This window comes from Rana temporaria, chromosome 8 (genome assembly GCF_905171775.1).
Source record: "Rana temporaria chromosome 8, aRanTem1.1, whole genome shotgun sequence".
NCBI classification, from domain to species: Eukaryota; Metazoa; Chordata; class Amphibia; order Anura; family Ranidae; genus Rana; species Rana temporaria.
Genome location: NC_053496.1, coordinates 189428115 through 189451112, shown reverse-complemented (window position 1 = coordinate 189451112; position 22998 = coordinate 189428115). Strand labels below are relative to the sequence as shown.

The 22998-nt window shown below is 45.6% G+C and overlaps 1 protein-coding gene and 2 pseudogenes across 1 annotated transcript; all 3 read left to right on the top strand.

Moving 5' to 3' along the window:
- Positions 1–578: 578 nt before the first annotated feature.
- Positions 579–17350, top strand: LOC120909751 (gastrula zinc finger protein XlCGF57.1-like). The gene is made up of 3 exons (XM_040321480.1): positions 579–614; positions 692–839; positions 15084–17350. Exons 2-3 carry the CDS (start codon positions 764–766, stop codon positions 16451–16453), a joined length of 1446 nt encoding a protein of 481 aa, XP_040177414.1. The 5' UTR covers positions 579–614; positions 692–763; the 3' UTR covers positions 16454–17350.
- Positions 6469–6603, top strand: LOC120912521 (annotated as a pseudogene).
- Positions 17351–19090: 1740 nt separating the features above from the next.
- LOC120912525 lies at positions 19091–19246 on the top strand (annotated as a pseudogene).
- Positions 19247–22998: the final 3752 nt, after the last annotated feature.

Below are 22998 nucleotides of genomic sequence, written 5' to 3'. Positions count from 1 at the left end.
GACACAACATGGAGAAGATTCTAGAAGTCACCAAGAAGATGATGGAGCTGCTGACAGGAGAGGTGAGGAGGATTCTGGGACATTATCCAGTAACAGACAAGGGGTGTGTCTGGATGGTGACTGTATCATTGTGTGTGTCAGGTTCCTATAAGGTGTCAGGATGTCACTGTCTATTTCTCCATGGAGGAGTGGGAGTATTTAGAAGGACACAAGGATCTCTACAAGGACGTCATGATGGACAATCAGCCGCCCCTCACATCACCGGGTAAGAGGAGACTTTATTGTAAAGGAGAGAGCAGTACGGAGGCTCCACCTAGATCCCCCATCATCTGATAAACACATAGAAACAATGGATTTAGTCAGTGTGTGTGTTTCCTACAGATGGATCCAGTAATGGGAACCCACCAGAGATGTGTCAGGGGGATGATAATTTTGTGGTTAAAGAAGAGTATAACGAGGAGGATGAGGAGTATGGAGTGATGGAGGAGCTTTCTGAAGGACACAAGGATATGATGGAGCCACCTAATACCAGGAACCCACCAGAGAGTTGTCCCCGTCCTCTGTATTCTCGGGATTCCACACAGGAAGGTCACACCATCCCCCACAATCATCAGGTAGGTGATTGGTTTTTGGTAGTTTTGATTTATACACAAACATGTTTGTTACAATGAATGTTTTATTATATTTTCAGAGTGGAAACCTTGAGAATTACAATGCTCTTGTTAAAGAAGAGTGTAAAGAGGAGGATGAGGAGTATGGTGTAATGGATTATTTACAAGGACACAAAGGACTCTACAAGGACGTCGTATTGGACAATCAGCTGCCCCTCACCTCACCGGGTAAGAAAATAGTTTCCATATAAGAGGTCCATCCCCATTCCTCCAATATAACGTCATGTTCCCAACAAATGAGGGGGAGATACTGTACACCATATGAAAGGTCCTCCTCCATTCCTCCAATATAACGTCATGTTCCCAACAAATGAGGAGATACTGTACACCATATGAAAGGTCCTCCTCCATTCCTCCAATATAACGTCATGTTCCCAACAAATGAGGAGGAGATACTGTACACCATATGAAAGGTCCATCCCAATTCCCCCAATATAACGTCATGTTCCCAACAAATGAGGAGGAGATACTGTACACCATATGAAAGGTCCATCCCAATTCCTCCAATATAACGTCATGTTCCCATCAAATGAGGAGGAGATACTGTACATCATATGAAAGGTCCTCCTCCATTCCCCCAATATAACGTCATGTTCCCAACAAATGAGGAGGAGATACTGTATACCATATGAAAGGTCCTCCTTAATTCCTCCAATATAACATCATGTTCCCAACAAATGAGGAGGAGATACTGTACACTATATGAAAGGTCCATCCCCATTCCCCCGATATAACGTCATGTTCCCAACAAATGAGGAGGAGATACTGTACACCATATGAAAGGTCCTCCTCCATTCCTCCAATATAACGTCATGTTCCCAACAAATGAGGGGGAGATACTGTACACCATATGAAAGGTCCTCCTCCATTCCTCCAATATAACGTCATGTTCCCAACAAATGAGGAGGAGATACTGTACACCATATGAAAGGTCCTCCTCCATTCCTCCAATATAACGTCATGCTCCCAACAAATGAGGAGGAGATACTGTACACCATATGAAAGGTCCATCTCCATTCCCCCAATATAACGTCATGTTCCCAACAAATGAGGAGGAGATACTGTACACCATATGAAAGGTCCTCCTCCATTCCCCCAATATAACGTCATGTTCCCAACAAATGAGGGGGAGATACTGTACACCATATGAAAGGTCCTCCCCCATTCCTCCAATATAACGTCATGTTCCCAACAAATGAGGAGGAGATACTGTACACCATATGAAAGGTCCTCCTCCATTCCCCCAATATAACGTCATGTTCCCAACAAATGAGGAGGAGATACTGTACACCATATGAAAGGTCCTCCTCCATTCCCCCAATATAACGTCATGTTCCCAACAAATGAGGAGATACTGTACACCATATGAAAGGTCTTCCTCCATTCCTCCAATATAAGGTCATGTTCCCAACAAATGAGGAGGAGATACTGTACACCATATGAAAGGTCCTCCCCCATTCCTCCAATATAACGTCATGTTCCCAACAAATGAGGGGGAGATACTGTACACCATATGAAAGGTCCTCCTCCATTCCTCCAATATAACGTCATGTTCCCAACAAATGAGGGAGAGATACTGTACACCATATGAAAGGTCCTCCTCCATTCCTCCAATATAACGTCATGTTCCCAACAAATGAGGAGGAGATACTGTACACCATATGAAAGGTCCTCCTCCATTCCTCCAATATAACGTCATGTTCCCAACAAATGAGGAGGAGATACTGTACACCATATGAAAGGTCCATCTCCATTCCCCCAATATAACGTCATGTTCCCAACAAATGAGGGGGAGATACTGTACACCATATGAAAGGTATTCCTCCATTCCCCCAATATAACGTCATGTTCCCAACAAATGAGGAGGAGATACTGTACACCATATGAAAGGTCCTCCTCCATTCCTCCAATATAACGTCATGTTCCCAACAAATGAGGAGGAGATACTGTACATCATATAAAAGGTCCTCCTCCATTCCTCCAATATAACGTCATGTTCCCAACAAATGAGGAGGAGATACTGTACACCATATGAAAGGTCCATCTCCATTCCTCCAATATAACGTCATGTTCCCAACAAATGAGGAGGAGATACTGTACACCATATGAAAGGTCCTCCTCCATTCCTCCAATATAACGTCATGTTCCCTACAAATGAGGAGGAGATACTGTACACCATATGAAAGGTCCTCCTCCATTCCTCAGATCTATGTTGCACCGTTGTGAACAATTGAAATATGTTTGTCGATGATATATAATAATATTTCTTTCTAACAGATGAATGTGATGTTGGGATTTCCTCAGAGGGGTCTCAGGCTTCCTCTGATTATGATGGAGAAGAATATGGATCCAAAACAGAATCTCAGGGAGTAAAGACTTATTTGTGCCCGGAGTGCGGTCACGGTTTTAAAGAGAAACGTTATCTGCGAACACACATGAAAGTTCACATTGGTGAGACTTTTCCCTGTAGAGAGTGCGGGAAATGTTTTACACGGAATGATAGACTCAAGGAACACCTGAGGAACCACGCTGGGGAAAAGATGCATGCTTGTACAAAGTGCGGGAAAAGTTTTTCTCGGAAATATAGACTCACCAGACACCTGAAGACCCACACAGATGATAACTTGCCTCCCTGTCCAGACTGCGGCGAGAGCTCCAATCAGAATGGTGGTCTTTGCAGCCATCAGAAAATTCACATGGTCAGGAGATCCCGCTCATGTTCGGAGTGCGGGATTTCTTTTGATACTCTATCTGAATTTACCATACACCAGAGAGAACACGCCGGTATGGAGATCTTTCCCTGCTCGGAGTGCGGGAAAGTGTATGGAAGTAAATCTCGTCTTATTGTCCACCAGAGAAGGCACACCGGTGAGAAGCCCTTTTCATGTCCCCAATGCCAGAAAGGATTCGTAGTAATGTCAGAACTTATCATCCACCAGAGAAATCACACCGGTGAGCTGCCGTTTTCTTGCCCAGAGTGCGGGAAAGGTTTCACACGACACGGGAACCTCACTAATCACATGAAAGTCCACATTCAGGAGAAGCCGTTCTCCTGCCCGGAGTGCGATAGATCCTTCAGCCGGAAAAGTGAATTTGCTATGCACCTGAACGATCACACGGGGGATCACCCTTTTTCATGCTCAGTGTGCGGGAAAGGTTTCTCTCATAAAGGAAAACTTCACGTACACGAGAGAACTCACAAGAGTAAGCAACCTTAACCCCGTTCAGAGTGCAGAAAAACTTACCTGGAAAATTCACATCTTCTTCAACACCTAAGAAGCAAAAAAAAAAAGTGGTGGGAGGGTGTTGCCAGGATCTGAGGACGGGCTGACTTTATTCTGCTACAGACCAAGACACTATATTGGAGAATCCTGCTCCTGTAACTTGAGCACCTTTCCCGCACCTTGATCATGTCTCCCAGCAAGCTGAAATCCACCAAACCAAGATATCATTACAACTGGCTCCACTGAACCTCAAGTAAAAGCTTTGCAAGACAAATTGGTTGACACTGAGCATAGGCTCCGCTGCAATAATCTTGTGTGCGGGAAAGTTTTCTCTCATAAAGGAAGACTTCACGTACACGAGAGAACTCACAAGGGCTTCACACAACAAGGGAACTTAACTAATGACATGGAGGCCCACACTCAGGAGAAGTTGTTCTCCTGTCCAGAGTGTAAGAAATCCTTCACCCAGAGAAATGAATTTGTTATGCACCTGAGCTCTCACATGGGGGATTATCCTTTTTCATGCTCAGTGTGCGGGAAAGGTTTCTCTCATAGAGGAGAACTTCGCCTACACAAGAGAATGCATGATGGTTTCACACAACAAGGAAACTCAACTAATGACGTGAAAGTCCACGTTCAAAAGAAGCCTTTCTCCTGTCCAGAGTGCGAGAAATCCTTCACCCGGAGAAATGATCTTGTTATGCACCTGAGCGTTCACACGGGGGATTATCCTTTTTCATGTTCAGTGTGCGGGAAAGGTTTCTCTCATAAAGGAAAACTTAACGTTCACGAGAGAACTCACAAGAGTAAAGAACCTTAAACCTGTTCAGAGTGCGGAGAAACCTACCTGGAAAATGTGCATTTCCTTCAACATCTAATTAACAACACAACGGGCGGGGGAGGTAGCGGGGTAGTCATGGGGTGGGGGGACATGGCCAAGGTCTGATACCTAGCGTACACATCGTGTTCCCCCAGCACCACTAATCCCAAGACCCTTTCTCATCCGATTACTAAACTATGGAGATCGGAGATCCTAGCCTAGAACCTGACCAAGTCTTGTTTTCAAAATGCCAAGATCTCACTCTTCCCCAATTACGCTCCAGAGATAGAGAAGCTACAGTAGATCCTTCACGGAGATTAATATGAATCTCCGGGATAAAAACATCAAAAATAGCCTCATATATCCCAGCCGACTCCATATCCTGGAGGAAGAGACAACCAGATTCTTTGATGCCCCAGCTGCCGCATCCACCACCTTGGACACCCACAAGCTCAAACGGGGGCTCCTCTGATCAGCTTACGTCATTATTGGAGACCACCTCAGTCTGGTCATTCAAATTTTGTGTATTCTCTTATGAAAGCTCAGGGCATTTCACTGCTTTGTTTCTCACCATGAAAACTTACATGCCGACCAGCTACTGAAGCCAGACACCGACACAAAGCCTGGAGGAACCGCCGCAAGGTGGAATGAGTGCGCCGTGGATCGCTCCTCCTCTCAGGGGAATGGGTCCCTTCTGCTCTCTAGTGGGGATGGCTGGAAAATCAAACCACTATGGTATCTCACAACTTCACGGACCAGCTGGAGGCCGACTGGGAAGATTATAATCAAGCCAATTCGACTACCAATATGCTCTGGATGGAGGATGGATCGTGGTGAATTGTCAAGTGTGTGCTCTGGGTTTGCGTTGTCAGAGCAACCCAGTCAAGGCAATCCATTTGGACCAACCCAAAGTGTGCCTGCACTTTTTGCCAAGTTGATGAATTCCTGGATTTCCACTTTATTACTCACAACGAGATACATAATAAGGCCTTCACCGGATTCCCTGTCTTCGGTTCACCTTCCTTCACCTTGGAACTTAAAACTGGGGGGGGGAGATGCTCTGATATCTTCAACATTTATGCTATGGACCACTATGTTTTAAATGTTTTTTTTTTTCTTTTGTTGTAGATTGTAAGTCGTCACAAGCTACCTCCCCCTGCTTGGGCGGCGTCATTTGTAGTATGTAGTAACCGTATTTCTCTTAAAATCTCAATAAAAAAAGATTAAACAAAGAAGAATTCTCTGAGACTCATGGGAATAAGGGTGAAAAGGATCCAGACAGTTCAAGGGGTTAACTGAAATGTGATCTGGATTGCGTCAAGGACTGCAGTCCCTATCATCTCCACAAGGTGGCGATCTCACTTATATTGAGAAGAACGCACACAGGAAGTCTCCATGATCCCTACGGGCAGGAAGTGATGTCAGCTACAGACTGGAAGTGATGTCAGGTATAAATAGGAATTTCCGGGTGAGAGGTGAGTCGGGGGACGTAAAGAGGAGACGTTGCTGGGACAGACGAGGAGGTAATTCGATATTATAGAGGTAATAATGTGCGAATATAATAATTTTACACTACATACATCAAAATCTATGTGTCTACTTCCATTCCAAACTCGCATATCAATATTTATTACATGATCAATGAATAGAATTCACTCCAATTTTGCGGCCCATCAATACATACCATACGCACGACGTCTGGGTTTATAATTGTTATATGGATCTACCAACACCAGAAGCCAATTTACTGACCATCACTTCTCGGCCTTTTGGCTAAGATCAAGTGTAGTATCTGTTCTTATCAGTTGCCAGTAGGTGGTGCTATGCTGGTCGTCCCTAGTACCCGGCGAGGGGGAAGGGGATGGCGGTCAGCAGACGATAAGCCTGTTGGCGTGGAGGTGGAAGCTTTCAGATTTGGACAGAGAGGCATGAGGTCGAAGCTGGAGGGCTGGGCCTCTGGCCTGGATTTGGTGGTGCCTGCCCCAGTCAGTTGTTCGGGAGAGAACTCTTCTCTTTTCGCCGGGAGGAGCGGTTAGTATTTCCCAAATGTAATTAGGTGGGAGGGATGGGGGTTGTGGGTAGTGCCTGCTTAGGTGGGCTCTCTCCGACCTTTTCTCCTACCTTCCTGGCTGGAAAGGGTGCTGCCGGTCCGGACCGGGGGTCAGGGACCGTTGAAAAGCCTGTGGAGATAGTACCCCTGGAGTGGCAGTCCAGGGGTGCCATTCATTGCACGAGTGTTTGAAAGGGGCACTCATCGTGTGGCACCTTAGGTCACTGATCTCCACATACACCTTTTTAACACCTGCCTCTAGGGCCGGGCCTTTTGGCTAGGACCAGGGGAATTTTTGTTTCCTGCCCTACAATGGTTGCGTTAGTACATGGAAGAGACCACCATGTGACATCACTACGTCACCCATCACTGTATCAAGTAGGACATTGAGATTTACAGATCATCCAGATTGTATGAGTCTCTTGGATTGTTATCTGGGTGGGATGGGGTAGCTGAGACTTTTTGGGGTTTTGGAGAGGGTTGGTTGAGGTCGATGGTGGCCAGAACTTCATAGGGGTCCCCCAATAGTCTGTCCTTGGATGTGTTCCATTCTCTATCCATGAGAAGGAAGTGTCACCAGCACATCAGGATCGGCGTAGCGTAAATTGGCCGGCGTAAGCCCGCGTAATTCAAAGTAGGAAGCAGGTGGGCGTCATCTATTTAAATTAAGCGTGACCCCATGTAAATTAATGGCCGGTCGAACTGGGCATGCGCGCGCCTGCTCAGCATCACGTCGAATTTTCTCCCTAAGTTACGCCGGCTCAATGCCTGTGACGTGAACGTAACCTACGCACAGCCCTATTCGCGTGCGACTTACGTAAACGACGTAAAAAGATACGCTTGTGCCGACGTCCATACTTTGCATTACCAGGGGTAACGTTACACCGGACGTAAGCCTTACGTAAACGGCGTAGCGGGCGCAAGTACGTTCGTGAATCGGCGTATCTAGCTCAGTTACATATTCGACGCGTAAATCTACGGTGGCGCCCCTTGCGGCCAGCGTGAATATGCACCCAAGATACGACGGCTTACTAAGACTTATGTCGGTCGGCTGAAGCCATATTTCAGGCGTATCTAGATTCCAGAATACCGCGCATAGATACGACGGCGCATCATTTAACTTACGCGGCGTATCAATATATATACGCCGGCGTAAAACCTTTGTGAATCTGGCCCAAAATGTTTTTCAATCTTTTCAAATAAATCTTTCATTTTATCATTGAGAACTTGGCTGGTAGTAATAATCCTTTCCCCAAACGGAGACAAGGTATCAAGGGAATAGGAGAGTCTTGGAATGGAGGACCTCTTATGCCGCGTACACACGGTCGGACTTTCCAACGGGAAAACCTCCATCGGAATTTCCGACGGAAAAATAGAGAACCTGCTCTTTATCTAAGTATGTCGGAAATTCTGTCAGAAAAAGTCAGATGGGGCATACACACGGTCGGAATATCCGACGAAAAGCTCCAATCTGACTTTTTCTGTCGGAATTTCCGACCGCGTGTACGTGGCATTAATGATAACACAACCATTGGTTTTCTGTGTGATAATCAGAACCTGGCCTGCGATCAGCACTCCGGGGGCTTTCTCTTCCATCTGAAACTCTGAGATTTTAAGTTGATATGAAATTTTCAGTTGATGACCTTTCGAAGTGGAGTGTTCTGTACAGATGTCATGGCCACCTCATTGATAATGGACAAGGACTGGAGTCACAGTATGGAGGACATAATGAACCTCACCCTGGAGATCATCTACCAGCTGACCGGAGAGGTGAGGAGGATTCTGGGAGGTTACATGACATCACTCTTATCTCTATTAATAATACACAGACCTGACCGGAGAGGTGAGGAGGATTCTGGGAGGTCACATGACATCACTCTTATCTCTATTAATAATACACAGACCTGACCGGAGAGGTGAGGAGGATTCTGGGAGGTCACATGACATCACTCTTATCTCTATTAATAATACACAGACCTGACCGGAGAGGTGAGGAGGATTCTGGGAGGTCACATGACATCACTCTTATCTCTATTAATAATACACAGACCTGACCGGAGAGGTGAGGAGGATTCTGGGAGGTCACATGACACCACTCTTATCTCTATTAATAATAAAGACCTGACCGGAGAGGTGAGGAGGATTCTGGGAGGTCACATGACATCACTCTTATCTCTATTAATAATAAAGACCTGACCGGAGAGGTGAGGAGGATTCTGGGAGGTCACATGACATCACTCTTATCTCTATTAATAATACAGACCTGACTGGAGAGGTGAGGAGGATTCTGGGAGGTCACATGACATCACTCTTATCTCTATTAATAATACAGACCTGACCGGAGAGGTGAGGAGGATTCTGGGAGGTCACATGACATCACTCTTATCTCTAATAATAATACACAGACCTGACCGGAGAGGTGAGGAGGATTCTGGGAGGTCACATGACATCACTCTTATCTCTATTAATAACACAGACCTGACCGGAGAGGTGAGGAGGATTCTGGGAGGTCACATGACATCACTCTTATCTCTATTAGTAAAACACAGACCTGACCGGAGAGGTGAGGAGGATTCTGGGAGGTCACATGACATCACTCTTATCTCTATTAATAATACAGACCTGCCCGGAGAGGTGAGGAGGATTCTGGGAGGTCACATGACATCACTCTTATCTCTATTAATAATACACAGACCTGACCGGAGAGGTGAGGAGGATTCTGGGAGGTCACATGACATCACACTTATCTCTATTAATAATAATACAGACCGGAGAGGTGAGGGGGATTCTGGGAGGTCACATGACATCACTCTTATCTCTATTAATAATACACAGACCTGACCGGAGAGGTGAGGAGGATTCTGGGAGGTCACATGACATCACTCTTATCTCTATTAATAATACACAAACCTGACCGGAGAGGTGAGGAGGATTCTGGGAGGTCACATGACATCACTCTTATCTCTATTAATAATGCACAGACCTGACCGGAGAGGTGAGGAGAATTCTGGGAGGTCACATGACATCACTCTTATCTCTATTAATAATACACAGACCTGACCGGAGAGGTGAGGAGGATTCTGGGAGGTCACATGACATCACTCTTATCTCTATTAATAATACACAGACCTGACCGGAGAGGTGAGGAGGATTCTGGGAGGTCACATGACATCACTCTTATCTCTATTAATAATACACAGACCTGACCAGAGAGGTGAGGAGGATTCTGGGAGGTCACATGACATCACTCTTATCTCTATTAATAATACACAGACCTGACCGGAGAGGTGAGGAGGATTCTGGGAGGTCACATGACATCACTCTTATCTCTATTAATAAAACACAGACCTGACCGGAGAGGTGAGGAGGATTCTGGGAGGTCACATGACATCACTCTTATCTCTATTAATAATACAGACCTGACCGGAGAGGTGAGGAGGATTCTGGGAGGTCACATGACATCACTCTTATCTCTATTAGTAAAACACAGACCTGACCGGAGAGGTGAGGAGGATTCTGGGAGGTCACATGACATCACTCTTATCTCTATTAATAATACAGACCTGCCCGGAGAGGTGAGGAGGATTCTGGGAGGTCACATGACATCACTCTTATCTCTATTAATAATACACAGACCTGACCGGAGAGGTGAGGAGGATTCTGGGAGGTCACATGACATCACTCTTATCTCTATTAATAATACACAGACCTGACCGGAGAGGTGAGGAGGATTCTGGGAGGTCACATGACATCACTCTTATCTCTATTAATAATACACAGACCTGACCGGAGAGGTGAGGAGGATTCTGGGAGGTCACATGACATCACTCTTATCTCTATTAATAAAACACAGACCTGACCGGAGAGGTGAGGAGGATTCTGGGAGGTCACATGACATCACTCTTATCTCTATTAATAATACAGACCTGACCGGAGAGGTGAGGAGGATTCTGGGAGGTCACATGACATCACTCTTATCTCTATTAGTAAAACACAGACCTGACCGGAGAGGTGAGGAGGATTCTGGGAGGTCACATGACATCACTCTTATCTCTATTAATAATACAGACCTGCCCGGAGAGGTGAGGAGGATTCTGGGAGGTCACATGACATCACTCTTATCTCTATTAATAATACACAGACCTGACCGGAGAGGTGAGGAGGATTCTGGGAGGTCACATGACATCACACTTATCTCTATTAATAATAATACAGACCGGAGAGGTGAGGGGGATTCTGGGAGGTCACATGACATCACTCTTATCTCTATTAATAATACACAGACCTGACCGGAGAGGTGAGGAGGATTCTGGGAGGTCACATGACATCACTCTTATCTCTATTAATAATACACAAACCTGACCGGAGAGGTGAGGAGGATTCTGGGAGGTCACATGACATCACTCTTATCTCTATTAATAATGCACAGACCTGACCGGAGAGGTGAGGAGAATTCTGGGAGGTCACATGACATCACTCTTATCTCTATTAATAATACACAGACCTGACCGGAGAGGTGAGGAGGATTCTGGGAGGTCACATGACATCACTCTTATCTCTATTAATAATACACAGACCTGACCGGAGAGGTGAGGAGGATTCTGGGAGGTCACATGACATCACTCTTATCTCTATTAATAATACACAGACCTGACCGGAGAGGTGAGGAGGATTCTGGGAGGTCACATGACATCACTCTTATCTCTATTAATAATACAGACCTGACCGGAGAGGTGAGGAGGATTCTGGGAGGTCACATGACATCACTCTTATCTCTATTAATAATAAACAGACCTGACCGGAGAGGTGAGGAGGATTCTGGGATTCTAACATGATATTCCTATTGGTTCTCCAATACAGAGATTTCCTCTTGTGAAGTCAGGTGATCATATGACCATCACAGTGCCTCCATGTGACTCCCTAAAACCCGAGAGACACAACATGGAGAAGATTCTAGAAGTCACCAAGAAGATGATGGAGCTGCTGACAGGAGAGGTGAGGAGGATTCTGGGACATTATCCAGTAACAGACAAGGGGTGTGTCTGGATGGTGACTGTATCATTGTGTGTGTCAGGTTCCTATAAGGTGTCAGGATGTCACTGTCTATTTCTCCATGGAGGAGTGGAAGTATTTAGAAGGACACAAGGATCTCTACAAGGACGTCATGATGGACAATCAGCCGCCCCTCACATCACCGGGTAAGAGGAGACTTTATTGTACAGGAGAGAGCAGTACGGAGGCTCCACCTAGATCCCCCATCATCTGATAAACACATAGAAACAATGTATTCAGTCAGTGTGTGTGTTTCCTACAGATGGATCCAGTAATGGGAACCCACCAGAGAGATGTCCCCGTCCTCTGTATTCCCGGGATTCCACACAGGAAGGTCACACCATCCCCCACCATCATCAGGTAGATGAGGAACAATCACTGATAGTATCATTAGGATCTGTACATTATCTGCATTGTTACCATTGATGTCATTTTTATTCTATATTCAGAGTGGAAACCTGAGAGATCCTAAAGTTGAGGTTAAAAAAGAGATAAAAGAGGAGGATGCGGAGGATGGGGTGATGGAGGAAGAACACAAAAATCTGTACCAGGACACCATGGTGGAGTCATCCAGTTACAGAAACCCCCCAGAGAGATGTCCAGTTTACCCTCTCTATTCCTGGGATTCCACACAGGATGGTCACATTATCCCCCACCATCATCAGGTAGATGATTGACAATTATTGGTAATCCTGATTTATACAGAAATATGTTTATTACAATGAACGTTTTATTATAATTTCAGAGTGGAAACCTTACGAATTACAATACTATTGTTAAAGAAGAGGAGGATGAGAAGCATGGTGTCATGGATTATTTACAAGGACACAAAGATCTCTACAAGGACGTCGTATTGGACAATCAGCCGCCCCTCACATCACCGTGTAAGAGGAGTATATTTACTTCACTTTTATTCCTTGTTAATCTTGTTCATTTCAGGACGATCTGTCCTCTATTAGACTGAATCATTTTTAAAATTCTTTTACAAGTTGTAGTGAATCGAATATAAGAAATAGACCTATCCAGGTAATTATTAACAGAAATCTGGCTATATGGATTGTACGTTTTTAGACCCTCAGCAATGATAAAAAAGTTTCCATATGAAAGGACCTCCTCCATTCCCCAATATAACGTCATGTTCCCAACAAATGAGGAGGAGATACTGTACACCATATGAAAGGTCCATCCCCATTCCTCCAATATAACGTCATGTTCCCAACAAATGAGGAGGAGATACTGTACACCATATGAAAGGTCCATCTCCATTCCTCCAATATAACGTCATGTTCCCAACAAATGAGGAGGAGATACTGTACACCATATGAAAGGTCCATCCCCATTCCTCCAATATAACGTCATGTTCCCAACAAATGAGGAGGAGATACTGTACACCATATGAAAGGTCCTCCTCCATTCCTCCAATATAACGTCATGTTCCCAACAAATGAGGAGGAGATACTGTACACCATATGAAAGGTCCTCCTCCATTCCCCAATATAACGTCATGTTCCCAACAAATGAGGAGGAGATACTGTACACCATATGAAAGGTCCTCCTCCATTCCTCCAATATAACGTCATGTTCCCAACAAATGAGGAGGAGATACTGTACACCATATGAAAGGTCCTCCTCCATTCCTCCAATATACCGTCATGTTCCCAACAAATGAGGAGGAGATACTGTACACCATATGAAAGGTCCTCCTCCGTTCCTCCAATATAACGTCATGTTCCCAACAAATGAGGAGGAGATACTGTACACCATATGAAAGGTCCTCCTCCATTCCTCAATATAACGTCATGTTCCCAACAAATGAGGAGGAGATACTGTACACCATATGAAAGGTCCTCCTCCATTCCTCCAATATAACGTCATGTTCCCAACAAATGAGGAGGAGATACTGTACACCATATGAAAGGTCCTCCTCCATTCCTCCAATATAACGTCATGTTCCCAACAAATGAGGAGGAGATACTGTACACCATATGAAAGGTCCTCCTCCATTCCTCCAATATAACGTCATGTTCCCAACAAATGAGGAGGAGATACTGTACACCATATGAAAGGTCCTCCTCCATTCCTCCAATATAACGTCATGTTCCCAACAAATGAGGAGGAGATACTGTACACCATATGAAAGGTCCTCCTCCATTCCTCCAATATAACGTCATGTTCCCAACAAATGAGGAGGAGATACTGTACACCATATGAAAGGTCCTCCTCCATTCCCCCAATATAACGTCATGTTCCCAACAAATGAGGAGGAGATACTGTACATCATATGAAAGGTCCATCTCCATTCCTCCAGTATAACGTCATGTTCCCAACAAATGAGGAGGAGATACTGTACACCATATGAAAGGTCCTCCTCCATTCCCCCAATATAACGTCATGTTCCCAACAAATGAGGAGGAGATACTGTACACCATATGAAAGGTCCTCCTCCATTCCTCCAATATAACGTCATGTTCCCAACAAATGAGGAGGAGATACTGTACACCATATGAAAGGTCCTCCTCCATTCCCCCAATATAACGTCATGTTCCCAACAAATGAGGAGGAGATACTGTACACCATATGAAAGGTCCTCCTCCATTCCCCCAATATAACGTCACGTTCCCTACAAATGAGGAGGAGATACTGTACACCATATGAAAGGTCCTCCTCCATTCCTCCAATATAACGTCATGTTCCCAACAAATGAGGAGGAGATACTGTACACCATATGAAAGGTCCTCCTCCATTCCCCCAATATAATGTCATGTTCCCAACAAATGAGGAGGAGATACTGTACACCATATGAAAGGTCCTCCTCCATTCCCCCAATATAATGTCATGTTCCCAACAAATGAGGAGGAGATACTGTACATCATATGAAAGGTCCTCCTCCATTCCTCCAATATAACGTCATGTTCCCAACAAATGAGGAGGAGATACTGTACACCATATGAAAGGTCCCCCTCCATTCCTCCAATATAACGTCATGTTCCCAACAAATGAGGAGGAGATACTGTACACCATATGAAAGGTCCTCCTCCATTCCTCCAATATAACGTCATGTTCCCAACAAATGAGGAGGAGATACTGTACACCATATGAAAGGTCCTCCTCCATTCCTCAATATAATGTCATGTTCCCAACAAATGAGGAGGAGATACTGTACACCATATGAAAGGTCCTCCTCCGTTCCTCAGATCTATGTTGCACCGTTGTGAACAAGTGAAATATGTTTGTTGATGATATATAATAATATTTCTTTCTAACAGATGAATGTGATGTTGTGATTTCCTCAGAGGGGTCTCAGGATTCCTCTGATTATGATGGAGAAGAATATGGATCCAAAACAGAATCTCAGGGAGTAGAGACTTATTCATGCCCGGAGTGCGGTCGAGGATTTGAAGTGAAACGTAATCTGCGAAGACACATGAAAGTTCACACCGGTGAGTTTTTTCCCTGTAAAGAGTGCGGGAAATGTTTTTCACGGAGGGATAGACTCAAGGAACACATGAGGACCCACACCGGGGAAAAGCTGGATACTTGTACAAAGTGCGGAAAATCTTTTTTAGGAAAGTATAGACTCATCAGACACATGAAGACCCACACAGATGATAACTTGCCTCCCTGTCCAGACTGCGGCGAGAGCTCCAATCAGAATGGTGGTCTTTGCATCCATCAGAAAATTCAAATGTTGAAAAGTTCCCATTCATGTTCGGAGTGCGGGATTTCTTTTGATACTCTATCTGAGTTTACCTTACACCAGAGAGGCCACGCCGGTAAGGAGATCTTTCCCTGCTCGGAGTGCGGGAAAGTGTGTGCAAGTAAATCCCGTCTTCTTATCCACCAGAGAAGTCACACCGGTGAGAAGCCCTTTTCATGTCCCCAATGCCAGAAAGGATTCGTAGTGAAGTCAGAACTTATCATCCACCAGAGAAATCACACCGGTGAGCTGCCGTTTACTTGTCGAGAGTGCGGGAAAGGTTTCACACGGCACGGGAACCTCGGTAATCACATGAAAGTCCACATTCAGGAGAAGCCGTACTCCTGCCCGGAGTGCGATAGATCCTTCAGCCGGAAAAGTGAATTTGTTATGCACCTGAACGATCACACGGGGGATCACCCTTTTTCATGCTCAGTGTGCGGGAAAGGTTTCTCTCATACAGGAAAACTTCACATGCACGAGAGAACTCACAAGGGCTTCACACAACAATGGAATTTAACTAATGACTCGGAGGCCCAAACTCAGGAGAAGTTCTCCTGTCCAGAGTGTAAGAAATCCTTCATCGGGAGAAATGAATTTGTTTTGCACCTGAGCTCTCACACGGGGGGTTTTCCTTTTTCATGCTCAGTGTGCGGGAAAGGTTTCTCTCATAGAGGAAAATTTCACGTACACGAGAGAATGCACAAGGGTTTCACACAACAAGGAAACTCAACTAATGACGTGAAAGTCCACGTTCGAGAGAAGCCTTTCTCCTGTCCGGAGTGTGAGAAATCCTTCACCCGGAGAAATGATCTTATTATGCACCTGAGCGATCACACGGGGGATTATCCTTTTTCATGTTCAGTGTGCGGGAAAGGTTTCGCTCATAAAGGAAAACTTAACGTTCACGAGAGAACTCACAAGAGTAAACAACCTTAACCCTGTTCAGAGTGCGGAGAAACCTACCTGGAAAATGTACATTTAATTAACAACACAACGGGCGGGAGGAGGTAGGGGGGTAGTCATGGGGTGGGGCGACATGGCCAAGGTCTGATATCTAGCATAAAGATCGTGTTCCCCCAGCACCACCAATCCCAAGACCCTTTCCTCATCCGATTACTAAACTATGGAGATCGGAGATCCTAGCATAGAACCTGCCCAAGTCTCGTTTTCAAAATGCCAAGATCTCGCTCTCCCCAGGTAGAGTAGATCCTTCACAGAGTTTCAGAAGATTCTCCGAGATAATGGCATGAAATAAAGCTTCATATATACCAGCCGACTCCATATTCTGGAGGGAGAGACAGCCACAATTTTGGAGCCCCTGCACCACCGATCCCAAGACCCTTTCTCATCCGATTACTACATTTTGGAGATCGGAGATCCTAGCCTAGAACCTGCCCTAGAACCTTGTTTTCAAAATGCCAAGATCTCGCTCTTGCCCAATTATGCTCCAGAGATAGAGAAGCTACAGTATATCCTTTAGGGAGATTAAGATGAATCTCCGGGATAAAGACATCAAAAATAGCCTCATATTTCCCAGCCGACTCCATATCCTGGAGGAAGAGACAACCAGATTCTTTGATGCCCCGGCTGCCGCATCCACCAGGTTGGACACGTTTTCACCATGAAAACGTACATGCCGACCAGCTTCTGAAGCCAGCCTCGTCTTTCTGTCAACAACAAGTTACCTTCAACCTCCAAAGTAAATGGCAACTTGGCCTACCAGATATAATTGCTACAAAAATTATGCCTCAACCAGTTTTCACGTCGAGAAAACTACCATGACAGCTTTTGGCCGGGAAAACCGACCGTGTGAATGCTCCATCACAGTTTTCCCGACAGGAAAACTGGCGGAAAAAATTAGAGCATGTTTTTTTTTTCTCCGCCGGGATTCCCGGCGTTTTTTAAGCTGGCAGTTTACCTATGGGGAATACAGATGGCCAGGTTTCTCGACCAAAGCTCTAATGGAAGTTTTCCTGCTGGGAAACCCGGCCGTGTGTAGGGGGAAAAAGCTACCGAGCAGGTTATTGGTTTTCCCGGCAGACTTTTTACCGCCGGGACAACCGATCGTGTGTACAAGGCATTACACTGTAATCCAGCGCTCATGGGGAACACAAAGCAAACTGTCTCTTAGCGGTTGTTCAAAAGTTGATTGTTTATTCAACAACAATGAGCCAAAATACAGTCCTGAATAGACACTGATTAGGATGAAAACAACTGACAGTTCCCAGTATAGGTTGATGATCACACAGCATGGAGTGTATGATGGAACAGAAGGGGGCAGGCAGCCGCCAAAACCCTTTACTGAGAGTCACACTTGGGACATTCGAGCCGGCATGTAGAAGACCCTCCGGCGTGTGGAACACAGAGACCGGAGCTGCATCAGCGGAAGGAGACAACAGGAAGCTCCGTGCCGTGTGTGTCGGTGACGATAGTCCCGCTGAGACACCGACACAAAGCCTGGAGGAACAGCCGCAAGGTGGAATGAGTGCGCCGTCGATCGCTCCTCCACTCAGGGGGATGGGTCCCTTCTGCTCTCTAGTGGGGATGACTGGAAAATCAAACCACTATGGTATCTCACAACTTCACGGACCAGCTGGAGGCCGACTGGGAAGATTATAATCAAGCCAATTCGACTACCAATATGCTCTGGATGGAGGATGGATCGTGGTGAATTGTCAAGTGTGTGCTCTGGGTTGCGTCGTCAAGGTAACCCAGTCAAGGCAATCCAATTGGACCAACTCATAGTGTGCCTGCACTTTTTGCCAAGTCGATGAATTCCTGGATTTCCACTTTTTTACTCACAACGAGATACATAATAAGGCCTTCACCGGATTCCCTGTCTTCGGTTCACCTTCCTTCACCTTGGAACTTAAAACTGGGGGGGGAGATGCTCTGATATCTTCAACATTTATGCTATGGACCACTAAGTTTTAAATGTTTTTTTTTCTTTTGTTGTAGATTGTAAGTCGTCACAAGCGACCTCCCCCTGCGTGGGTGGCGTCGTTTGTAGTATGTAGTAACCGTATTTCGCTTAAAATCTCAATAAAAAATGATTAAACAAAGAAGAATTCTCTGAGACTCATGGGAATAAGAGCAAGACGTTTCAAGGGGTTAACTGAAATGTGATCCTGATTGCATCAAGGGCTGCAGTCCCTATCATCTCCACAAGGTGGCGATCTCACTTATATTAAGAAGAACACACACAGGAAGTCTCCATGATCCCTACGGGCAGGAAGTGATGTCAGCTACAGACAGGAAGTGATGTCAGGTATAAATAGGAATTTCCGGGTGAGAGGTGAGTCGGCGGACATAAAGAGGAGACGTTGCTGGGACAGACGAGGAGGTAATTCGATATTATAGAGGTAATAATGTGCGAATATAATAATTTTACACTACATACATCAAAATCTATGTGTCTACTTTCATTCCAAACTCACATATGAATATTTATTACATGATCAATGAATATAATTCACTCCAATTTTGCGGCCCATCAATACATACCCTACGCACTACGTCTGGGTTTATAATTGTTATATGGATCTACCAAAACCAGAAGCCAATTTACTGACCATCACTTCTCGGCCTTTTGGCTAAGATCAAGTGTAGTATCTGTTCTTATCAGTTGCCAGTAGGTGGTGCTATGCTGACCGTCCCTAGTACTCGGTGAGGTGGAAGGGGATGGCGGTCGGCAGACGATAAGCCTGCTGGCGTGGAGGTGGAAGCTTTCTGATTTGGACAGAGAGGCATGAGGTCGAAGCTGGAGGGTTGGGCCCCTGGCCTCTGGCCTGGATTTGGTGGTGCCTGCCCCAGTCAGTTGTTCGGGAGAGAACCCTTGCTCCTCTTTTCGCCGGGAGGAGCGGTTAGTGTTTCCCGAATGTAATTAGGTGGGAGGGATGGGGATTGTGGGTAGTAGCCTGCTTAGGTGGGCTCTCCCCGACCTCTTCTCCTACTTCCTGGCTGGGAAGGGTGCTGCCGGTCCGGAACGGGGGTCAGGGACCGTTGAAAAGCCTGTGGAGATAGTACCCCTGGAGTGGCAGTCCAGGGGTGCCATACATTGCACGAGTGTTTGAAAGGGGCACTCATCGTGTGGCACCTTAGGTCACTGATCTCCACATACACCTTTTTAACACCTGCCTCTAGGGCCGGGCCTTTTGGCTAGGACCAGGGGAATTTTTGTTTCCTGGCCGGAGGACCGGTCAACGTATTGCACGTTGGTCACTTTCCACTCACCTCTCCCACCTTCCTTCTCCCCCACTTTCTTTGTTATTTTACCCCCGTTTGTCACGTTACGTCTTTTTTTGTTGGTGCACTGCACTTTATGTGTGATGAGTAGGGTGCTGGTCCTCGGGCCTGCTCTGAAAGTCTTGGGAGTGGGTGGACATGGCCTTCTGGCTTAGTTCGCCCGCTCTTATGGGGTCTCCCTTCGGGGGAGCCTCACTGAGGAGGGTTCTGTTTCGGCAGACCCTCCAAGGATGTTGGGTCTGTGTCGGCTTCGGCTGCACGGACCACTGTTTACTCGAGTCCCTGCCAGGAGCCTAACGCCCCGGGGGATCAGGGTTGGGTCCTTTTAGGAAGACCGATTGACACAGCACCCGTCACAGTTTTTTGTTGCACCTCTTTATGTGTTTGCACATTTTTCCTGCACCGGGTGGAGTTTTTGGGTTGTGTTATGCACGTCACAGGCTTTTCAATAGAAAAAATAATAAAAAATCAAGCGAATGAAAGTGATATAAAGAAAACTCATCCGAATCTGCCCTACGATGGTTGCGTAAGTACATGGAAGAGACCACCATGTGACATCACTACGTCACCCATCACTGTATCAAGTAGGACATTGAGATTTCCAGATCATCCAGATTGTATGAGTCTCTTGGATTGTTATCTGGGTGGGATGGGGTAGCTGAGACTTTTTGGTTTTTGAGGTTTTGGAGAGGGTTGGTTGAGGTCGATGGTGGCCATAACTTCATAGGGGTCCCCCAATAGTCTGTCCTTGGATGTGTTCCATTCTCTATCCATTAGAAGGAAGTGTCACCAGCACACCAGGATCTCCAAAATTGGGTCCAAACCTTTAATCACATAGTATCAGAAAATAAAAGCGACGTTTCTGAGCCACGCAGGACCCCTTAATCAGGCATGTGACCCATTCTCTATCCACGCCTCTTCCTGGGGTCAGTTGATTGTCCATGGCTTCTAATACCACCTCTATGCTGATGACATCTATACTGCTCCGCTTAGCCTTCAGATTCCTCCCCCATCACTAACTTACTTCCCTGGTGCCTTCATGGCAGCATAGTCATGCGTATTCTGCCATGAATAGGTACCAGGAGAGGAAAATTACGGAAAGGTAAATATTAGATTTTCCGTTATCTGACATAAGAGTCTGGATGTCTCTCTACTTCCTCGCACCCAGTCTTTCCAAAACTGAGCTCATATTTCCTATGAACGCCAGATAGGAATACTGAGAGTCCATTGTAGTCTACTGATATTAGTATTAAAATGTTTTTCAATCTTTTCAAATAAATCTTTCATTTTATCATTGAGAACTTGGCTGGTAGTAATAATCCTTTCCCGAAATGGAGACAATGTAACAAGGGAATAGGAGAGTCTTGGAATGGAGGACCTCTTATGCCGCGTACACACGGTCGGACTTTCCAACGGGAAAACCGCCATCGGAATTTCCGACGGAAAAATAGAGAACCTGCTCTTTATCTAAGTCCGTCACAAATTCTGTCAGAAAAAGTCAGATGGGGCATACACACGGTCGGAATATCCGACGAAAAGCTCCAATCTGACTTTTTCTGTCGGAAATTCCGACCGTGTGTATGTGGCATTAATGATAACACAACCATTGGTTTTCTGTGTGATAATCAGAACCTGGACTGCGATCAGCACTCCGGGGGCTTTCTCTTCTATCTGAAATTCTGAGATTTTAAGTTGATATGAAATTTTCAGTTGATGACCTTTCGAAGTGGAGTGTTCTGTACAGATGTCATGGCCACCTCATTGATAATGGACAAGGACTGGAGTCACAGTATGGAGGACATAATGAACCTGACCCTGGAGATCATCTACCAGCTGACCGGAGAGGTGAGGAGGATTCTGGGAGGTCACATGACATCACTCTTATCTCTATTAATAATACAGACCTGACCGGAGAGGTGAGGGGGATTCTGGGAGGTCACATGACATCACTCTTATCTCTATTAATAATGCACAGACCTGACCGGAGAGGTGAGGAGGATTCTGGGAGGTCACATGACATCACTCTTATCTCTATTAATAATAATACAGACCTGACTGGAGAGGTGAGGAGGATTCTGGGAGGTCACATGACATCACTCTTATCTCTATTAATAATACACAGACCTGACCGGAGAGGTGAGGAGGATTCTGGGAGGTCACATGACATCACTCTTATCTCTATTAATAATACACAGACCTGACCGGAGAGGTGAGGAGGATTCTGGGAGGTCACATGACATCACTGTTATCTCTATTAATAATAAACAGACCTGACCGGAGAGGTGAGGGGGATTCTGGGAGGTCACATGACATCACTCTTATCTCTATTAATAATACACAGACCTGACCGGAGAGGTGAGGAGGATTCTGGGAGGTCACATGACATCACTCTTATCTCTATTAATAATACACAGACCTGACCGGAGAGGTGAGGAGGATTCTGGGAGGTCACATGACATCACTCTTATCTCTATTAATAATGCACAGACCTGACCGGAGAGGTGAGGAGGATTCTGGGAGGTCACATGACATCACTCTTATCTCTATTAATAATACACAGACCTGACCGGAGAGGTGAGGAGGATTCTGGGAGGTCACATGACATCACTCTTATCTCTATTAATAATACAGACCTGACCGGAGAGGTGAGGGGGATTCTGGGAGGTCACATGACATCACTCTTATCTCTATTAATAATACACAGACCTGACCGGAGAGGTGAGGAGGATTCTGGGAGGTCACATGACATCACTCTTATCTCTATTAATAACACAGACCTGACCGGAGAGGTGAGGAGGATTCTGGGAGGTCACATGACATCACTCTTATCTCTATTAATAATACACAGACCTGACCGGAGAGGTGAGGAGGATTCTGGGAGGTCACATGACATCACTCTTATCTCTATTAATAATACACAGACCTGACCGGAGAGGTGAGGAGGATTCTGGGAGGTCACATGACATCACTCTTATCTCTATTAATAATACAGACCTGACCGGAGAGGTGAGGGGGATTCTGGGAGGTCACATGACATCACTCTTATCTCTATTAATAATACACAGACCTGACCGGAGAGGTGAGGAGGATTCTGGGAGGTCACATGACATCACTCTTATCTCTATTAATAATACAGACCTGACCGGAGAGGTGAGGAGGATTCTGGGAGGTCACATGACATCACTCTTATCTCTATTAATAATACAGACCTGACCGGAGAGGTGAGGAGGATTCTG